General features: G+C 27.2%; 2 protein-coding genes across 2 annotated transcripts; one reads left to right on the top strand and one right to left on the bottom strand.

Moving 5' to 3' along the window:
* The first annotated feature begins 337 nt into the window (after window positions 1-337).
* LOC105627263 (tumor suppressor candidate 3) lies at window positions 338-2,315 on the top strand. Its single transcript, XM_012208550.1, has 8 exons — window positions 338-415; window positions 512-690; window positions 772-889; window positions 950-1,090; window positions 1,232-1,372; window positions 1,441-1,591; window positions 1,705-1,870; window positions 2,044-2,315. Exons 1-8 carry the CDS (start codon window positions 338-340, stop codon window positions 2,057-2,059), a joined length of 990 nt encoding a protein of 329 aa, XP_012063940.1. The 3' UTR covers window positions 2,060-2,315.
* Window positions 2,316-2,319: 4 nt separating this feature from the next.
* On the bottom strand, window positions 2,320-8,508 carry LOC105627262 (polyprenol reductase). Its single transcript, XM_012208549.1, has 6 exons — window positions 8,451-8,508; window positions 4,617-4,956; window positions 4,282-4,430; window positions 3,958-4,146; window positions 2,620-2,915; window positions 2,320-2,534 (listed from the first exon to the last, which is right to left on the bottom strand). Exons 2-6 carry the CDS (start codon window positions 4,796-4,798, stop codon window positions 2,442-2,444), a joined length of 909 nt encoding a protein of 302 aa, XP_012063939.1. The 5' UTR covers window positions 4,799-4,956; window positions 8,451-8,508; the 3' UTR covers window positions 2,320-2,441.
* Window positions 8,509-9,140: the final 632 nt, after the last annotated feature.

Raw genomic sequence — 9,140 nt, 5'->3', positions numbered from 1 at the left:
CCCATAAGCGTATATTGTAAACGCAGCAGAAGAAAAGGTGGACAGCTCGCGTCGCGATTCGTCCACATCTCGTCGAGTCTGGCCGAATCTAGCCGAGTCCCAACTTCCTGCACTCCTAACCTAAGTCCCAGACTCTCAAGTCCCAACTTCGAATCGTATTCGTGGAATGTAGTGGAATACGTGCACGACGAGTGCCACGTGTACCCGGTGGATCAACTGATCCCAGCTATCGTGGTCTACGTGATAACCAGTGGCCGCTACTGCTGGCTAATGCATCGCCGGTGGAGTTGTTAACCTCGTTGAGTTTCCGCGCAACATATCAAACCTCTGGTTTACGATGAAATACAAGCTCTATATTGTACTCATTTTTCTTTCCATTTTAAGCTATGTCACTTGTCAATACAGAACGAAAAACGTAAGAACTCTTCTTATATCACACATTTATCATTCGACTTTAACTAACCAAATCTCAATATGTTTACAAAATGTGACTGAAATGTTATTCTTACAGAATCAAGGCACCTCCTTGGCCGAACGCGTGCAACAACTAACCGAGATGACTTTGAAAAAACCGATATTGAAATTTAATGGGTCAAAATTTAAACAGTATATTAAAGCTCCTCCAAGGAATTATTCTATTATTGTTATGTTTACCGCCATGGCGCCTCAGAGACAGTGTCAGATTTGCAGGTGAACTAACTTGTATTTATACTTGTATAAGTCACTACTAATAAAAATCTATGTATATCAATAATTTCAACATAACGTTAGGCATGCCAATGATGAATTTACAATAGTGGCGAATTCCTTCCGATATTCTGCCTTGTACTCCAATAAGTTGTTCTTTGCCTCTATCGATTTTGATGAAGGATCAGATGTTTTTCGATTGGTAAGTAGAACATGCAAGGATATATAAATATATAATTAATATGAAATTTTCTTATCACAGATGAAGTTGAATACTGCACCAGTATATATGCATTTTCCACCTAAAGGTAAACCAAAAGCTGCTGATACCATGGATATCCAACGAGTAGGATTTGGTGCAGAAGCAATAGCAAAGTGGATAGGTGAACGTACAGATATCCAGGTAATATTGTTAGCACTCATTGTGTTGTGTCACATTATATTAAAACTATTCTGATCTCTGTCACATGTTTCCTTATCTGACTTTTAAATTGTTTAATGTTGATTTATTTAATTTATTTAAATTGTTTAATGTCGATTGCAGATTAGAGTATTTAGACCACCAAATTACTCGGGTACAGTAGGATTAGGACTGCTTATAGTTATCGTAGCAGTTGGTCTATATCTCAGACGTAATAACTTGGACTTCATTTACAACAAAAATCTTTGGGGATTTTGTGCTTTGGTAAATATATTTTTCCTCGACCTTACTTTTTTCGTTTTAACAAATAATCCTGATTTACTTGTTTTCAGTTCTTTGCCATAAATATGACCTCTGGACAAATGTGGAATCATATCAGAGGACCACCTTTTGTTCATAAATCACCAAATGGCAATGTAGCTTATATTCATGGATCTTCTCAAGGACAATTTATAGTGGAAACCTATATTGTTATGGTTATGAGTATCCTTTTGCTATATTCAGAAATTATAAAAAATAATTTACATAAAAGTATAGAAAAACTAGATTTGTATACATTTTATATTATGATATAGACCTTAATTATGTATAAAAAGATGGAGCAGTGGTGTTAGGAATGATCTTAATGACTGAGGCTGCAGCTCGTAAAGGAGATGTTAAGAAGCGTAAGATATTAGCTGTGATAGGTGCAGGATTAGTGGCAATTTTCTTTAGTCTTCTTCTGTCAATATTTAGAAACAAAGCTCAAGGCTATCCATATAGGTATGTATGTGTTTTATCTTTAATATATTATAAACAAATTTAACATTTTAAAGCATGATGATATTATTTGTAAAAGTAAAAAGATTTTAATAATATCATCATGCTTCACTTGAATATTTATAAGAATTGTCATTACATTTGTATCCCAGGGAAGAATAATTTGCTTGTTTCAGTTTATTATTCAAATAACTAAATAGAAAGGAAATATCTTCATACATCATTTATTGAGCGAAAAATATTTGGCAGTTCCATATGAAATACGAAACTAGGAAGATTTTTTTACAAATGAAAAGTAAAGAGTTATATTGTTATAAATGTTGTATCACATTCATTATATATATTGTATGTAACATAAAAAATCCGCATTTAATACTATTGTACAATAAAACAAAAGTAGCAATAGAAATATGTATTTAAATTAATATAAGAAAATTCATTGAACCAATTTATTCATTAGAATTTTTATTTATCCATTTTTAGTATACCTATTATTGTTTTGCATATTATAACTAAATATGTAAATTATTGAATATATCGTTTTCAGTTAATAATATGTTTCGTAATAAAAGTTTTACCATATGTAAGGAATTATAATCTTTCTTTCTTTTGGATAATTTGTGAATGTTTTACGGTACCATTGATCAGATAAATATGCACATACCACCTAAAAAAAAAATCATTTATAGATACATATACTTGATCTCTTTTTATCAAAAAACATATATTTCTTACTGATTTCTATTTCTTACCTGATTTGATATAACCCAAAGAGTAATGTAATGAAATGTAGAAGCTTGACAAAGAATCATGGAGAGCATTAAATATACAATTGCTTCGCACAATTGCAATGGACCTGCTATATACTTAAATAGACCATCAAATGGTATTTTATGTTCAAGAGATACGATGTCACCATGAGAATTTTTACGTAGTCTTGCAAGAATAAAATTTGTTTTCAATTGTTCATATGACGCCCATAAACATATAAATGCACAAACTAGTTTTACTGTTGTAACTTTGTGTAGGAACAAGATCGCATGCGAATCTATTAAAAAATTTTATACATATGTATATATGTGTGTGTATATATATGTGTGTATATATATACATATAATATATATATATTTTTTACTATATATTTTTTAATTATTAATAAAAAATATATATATTATATATATATATATTAATAAAAAAAGTTAAATTAAGTAAAAGTTAAAAGTTAATAACTTATTAATAAATTATTTTAAACATTAATTTTTTAACTTATCAGCCTCTCTTGTAATTAAAAATTTTTTTCATCAAATCTTTAAAAATCCTAATATTCTTTCTTTTCATAAAATTTTTTATAAATTTCTTCTATAAAATCTTAAACGTAATATATAATCTACATCGTGATATTTATAATTATTTTGAATTTTAATCATTCAAAATAGTTATAAAAATTACAATTCTAATTATTTTCTAATTTTATAATGTGTATAAATATATATATATATATAATTACATTCTATAATTTTTATAATTATTTGGAAGAGTTAAAATTGCAAAAAAATTGCACTATAGAACATAAATTTAATGTTTTATTTGTAATTTAAGTTTATTTGAAATAACAAAGTAAAATTCTTTAGAAAAAAAATTTTGTTTTTTTTTTAGTGATTTATAATATTTATTAAAAATTAGCATTTTTAGATTCAATAAAACAAATTTTAATTCTTAGAGAAGTTAATAAATTAATATGTTTAAAGTAACTATAGTTGATAAATTATTACTTTAACTTTATTATTTAATTTCTAATTTTCTAACCAGCTGTCCAATCTGGTATATTTACATATACATAGAGTTAGAAAAAATCTCCAGTAAAATATTTCGAAAACAAATATATTAAGAAAAATTTCATACAAAAATTGCATACAAAAATCTTTTGTTTTCTTTGTTTTGTTTAGATATTTCACCGTTCCGAGATTTTTTTTAGTTACTCTATATATAAAAGTATATTGTTTATACATAATTATACATAGACACTTTCTTAAGTCTAAATAACCAAAAAGTAATAAATTAATATAAATTTGTACATTTTTTCAAAGTACCTTTAACAAATCCTCCAGATTCGCCTAATATACACAGAATTATTCCGATATAATGCGCAAATCCAATGAAATAAAGGAATACATGTATTTTTTGATTACTATATACATTAATGAAACATGACTCATAAAATCTCTTCCAACAATGTATGTTAAGTATGACAACAGCCAGAAATGCATCTTCTGCTGATACTAAAAAATAATTATTATATTATATTATATTATATAAAAAATAATTATTATATTATCTATATATATCTATATAAATATAGAATTAATGACATTTTTAGTAAATATGTATATTCAAAAAAATATTTAAGGACATACTTAATGGTTTTCTGGATGTTCCTAATAATGTGTCTAACAATGTAAACACAATTTCAGGTATATTTACATTATAGAGATTTTTGTAAGAAAGTAAGCAAAGAGTAATAGTCATCAGTGGTGCACAAAATATGTAAAAATGTCTAAACCATCTACAAAAATATTTTTAATATTACAATTTGAGTATTAAATGAAAGACTATGTACATGTCCATTGTTTGATATTAAAAAAAAATATCTTTAAAATAATGCATACTACATAATATATTTTTAATAAATTATTGTTAAATTACAGTAGTCATTAAATCTTTGTAAAAAAATATGTAAGATTTAGTTTACCTTTTGGGCACTTCGAGTTTTGCTGCTATAGTATGAGGCGTTTTTACACTAAATTTGCCGTAGAGAAAGGCACGTTTTATCAACGTAGGTAAATAAGATTCCAGGAAATTGAATGATAATGACATTAATATTATATTCACTGAGTTAAAGATGAAAAAGTGACGCATAATATTTGTATCCATTTCTTAGTTTGTGCTTCAACGTTAAAAGAGTGCAGGCAACTGTCTAACGAGTCTATGCGAAGTGTACTTAGAAAGAGAATCTCTACGATGCAATTTCTATTTAGAAAGTCCTTTGTAGTTATAAGCTTGATGTTCCACTTGTTGCACAATGTGGGTCACTGCAACAACGAAAAGTAATCTAATCATATATCTATACGAGTTTTGATAAAATTAATAAGAAAGTATTTAGAAAATGTATTTTACACATACATGCGCATCATGTACGCGCACATACACCTGTATACACACATATGTATATACACATATATAATAAATATTACATACATAAAATATGTTTATAGCTCAGTATTCAGAACGCACTTTTATTTATTGATAAATATACGATTTTATATCTAAAATTCTAAAATGGTATACATAATGTGAAATACCCAGCAAGAAGTAAATCATGAAATCAATGTCGACTGAGATCAATTTAACGGTCATTTTTCTGTGTGTATATTAAATATACGTTAACATAAAAATTCTGAATACGAGCCATAATATATATTATATAAAATATATATATATTATAAAGAATGAAAATAATATATATTTCAATACATACAAAATCTCTAAACGTATTTTATGATTTTTTAGAAAATACTAACGATTAACGATATACGATATCTAAATATAAAACGCATAAAAATAGTCTATACTCACACGATGGAAGTAAATGTTCATCGACACGATATCAATTACATGTATGTCAACTAATTAAAATTCTATTTCTTTTATTTCTGCTGGAAGGAGATATTTGATCAAGAAAATCTATAGTTCACGTTACGTATACTGTACATCAGAAATGATGAAATTTTGAGCCCAGTGAGACAAGCGTTTTTCCCTTTCCCTTACGTATAGAGATCTACCTATCCGTGTGAGAGTTATACGAGGACAAAAATATTTCTATTGCATAAGGGAGGAGAAAAAATAGGTTCGAATTCATCACTGATTGTGATGCTTTCCAAGTCGACATAAATATCGTTTTATCTTTATTTATAGAATAAAAAAAATAAGACGATATTTGTGTTCAAGATTGCTGATTTTAAAAGGCGAATCCAGATATTTCTCAAAGGAGGAGATCACTGATAGATTTATATATTTTTCGATTGATTTTTGGATTGCCAGGTTTCTGAAACATCATGACATATGTCAATTGTAACGAAGTTACAAAGAAGTATAAATAACAAAGAAAAAAGGAAAATTTAAATTTATTTTATATCATTCTCATATTTTATCGTATTTTTATCGTATTTTATATCATATTTTTACGTTCTTATTACTTATTAAATTTGCTGCAAACGAAATTTTTTTTAAAGTCAAAAGATAGACTATTTGAATTATCATTAACATTACATTGAAAAAGTACTATGTAAATATTTAATTCACAAAACTTTTATTTAAAATTATATCAGTAAAAATAATATATAGATATATTTTACAATAAAATATTTACACTTTCTATTATTTCTGATAAACCTGGTCAACACTATTTCTTTACCAATTTCTATGTCTTTATGTTTTAAACTTTCTATGTCAATTTTTTGTAATAATACGGAACTTTAAAAGTTTAATTCATTGATTTGTATAAATAAAAGAAGGCTAAAATATAAATAATATTTTTTCGTTCGTTAATTCAATAACATTAAAAAGTTATTCAAGAATAAAGACTTAAGTGTGGTTTCTTCCCTCCCCCCAATGACCTTATACTTTATAATATGTTATACTTTATAATATAGTTATACTTTATAATATGCATTAGTATACTAATTTCAACCGAACTTGCTGCATAGAATGCAAATACGTTTTCAATCTTTTAAAAAAAAAAATAGTTCATGTGTAGAATTCCACACATGAAAAATTCTGATGTGTGGAGTACTCTACACACTCCCTACAAAAATCAGCATCTATGCTTGTATCACTAAATGGAAGACACTCTAGAACAGTGTTAGACTTGATTATAGTCTTAGACTTGTTACTTTGACTTTAAGCAAAGCTTAAAATTCTCTTTTCAAAACCGAGAGAGAATGACAGAGAAGAGTTTTGAGTTTCGTTTAAAATAATGTTGATGCAGTTCAGCAGCTTCTACAATAAGCTATTAGCACAAATCAGAAATCAGAAATCAGTAAAAAAATTGTCGTCAATTTTTAGCTTTTGATTTTTACTTTATATTAATTTATTGTAGAAGGCTCATAATTGTTACACAATTATTTATGATGAATTGTAATATGTCAAGTATTCTACTAACTTTTCTGGGTTGCGTTCTACAGCATACATAATGCGTATTATTACATAATACACGATGTATTATTTTATTGTTTGTTTTTGTTTCATTAATATTCTGCGAATAATAAAAATAAAATATCTTACTGCGCATTTATACATGCAACGGAACGCAGTTCCTAGAGCATTATACAAAATGCAAAACTATTACGTGCAAAACATAATTTATTTAAATGACTATATTTTATTAATCGCGTTGATTGCGAATACTGAAAATGTATAGGAGTGCATTCAGGAATTGCGTTCAAATAACTTTAAGCTATAGTTATATTATAATTTGTTATATTATAATAAAAATGCACTAGAATTATCTGAGCATTACTCTGAACTCCAGTATATGTAACATGAACATAGATTTACACGATTTCAATACTCGCAGTAAATAAAATAAAAATAGAACGTCTATGTCAGACATATATTAAAATAGAATCAATATTTATAAATTGACATTGAAATATATTTATAGATTGACATTGAAATATTCGAAATGATAATTATGTACTACTATTCAACAAAAATACACAAGAATAAAGATCAAGTATTTCCTATAATTTTTTTTAGCACTAAATACGATTTGTTTACCAAATTATTCTATCGCGTTACAATTTTGAAAAATGTGTATAGTTAAGTTACAAAAAAGAGATATTTTATAATAAAGTTTAGTGTATTTTAATATGTACATACATTATATTATATTAATTATAACCAAGGCTGGTGTTATATCTTTCGTGCAACAAAGAAATTTTTCTGGTTATAGGAGTGTACGAAGAACTTCAAGAAACATACACTTTTAATACTTTATTACTAAATTATTTCCTCTTATAAATTTATTTTCTAATTGTAATAATTTAATTACTTTGTTACAATTGATCCTGGCTATAACTATAAGGTTTGTTCGCGTCGCAAACGTTTTCTAATAAAATTAATATATGCTGTTACTATAACTTCTATTCACTTCAACGAGAGTATATTGATCAAAAAACGGTACCATCTCTCGGCGTTAATCAAATTAACGCCAGTATGAAATCCCACTACTCATGATAACTGAGTTGAAACAAAATAACTGAGTTTATAAAGATTTCATGTGTCATATATCGCGCAATATAAGCTCTCGATTAGCCATGCTTGAATTTTTTTCTCGTGTATGCGAGAACGTTTGTCCACGTAGAAATTGCAGTCTTACATTTTCACAAATTCGCTGCTATGCCAAAATGCAAAGCTCAATCGTGAGCATTTGGATTACAATATCGGCGAAGTAAATTTAATTTTGATAAATTTAAATGATAATAAACTTACATATATTGTATATATTATATATTATATATCAAACCTGTACAAAACTCGGCTCGTGAACTGAAACGTCTGCACTTCTTCGTTATCTAAATCTAAATAAAATAAAATGAAGCATAAATAACAAAAATTAGATACTAGCGCTCCGCCTGAAGGTCTATCTAAATATTAGGTGTGGGAAAATCTTACCTAATATGTTGCAATATGCAATATAACACAATATTACTAAACTTCTGTGCGCGCACTATATGGAAATATATCATATTTTTTTCTATAATAAGAAACAATGGTGCTCAAAGATCAATATAGCATTATTATGAGTGTCACAGACCTCTGCTACACGACACGCTTAATCGGGTTTAATAATATCCGTAGTAATGAAACTGGCCAATTATTCTTTCGAGTAACAGCTATGATTAGTCAATTTCATAACTATGGATGTTATTAAATCCGATTAAGCGTGTCATGTAGCAAAGATCACAGAAGCAGATGATAAGCAAATTAAAAACGGCTACTATAATTGCAGATTGAGAAACGAGCTTCCTCGACTCCTTCACTCTTAGACTTGAATTTAGACGTCTCTTTGAAATTTTAATAATGTACCTAATTTTGATTGTAATAAAATTTCTTCAAAACATCACAGATCGTAACATACAAAATATACAAAACATAACATACAAACATATAAACATAACATACAAAATATATAAAAATAGCTGTAAAATGAACA

This window comes from Atta cephalotes, assembly GCF_000143395.1.
Source record: "Atta cephalotes unplaced genomic scaffold scaffold00008, whole genome shotgun sequence".
In the NCBI taxonomy this organism is placed as follows: domain Eukaryota; kingdom Metazoa; phylum Arthropoda; class Insecta; order Hymenoptera; family Formicidae; genus Atta; species Atta cephalotes.
The sequence above is the reverse complement of the archived record's forward strand: the minus strand, read 5'-3'. Positions and strand labels throughout refer to the sequence as shown.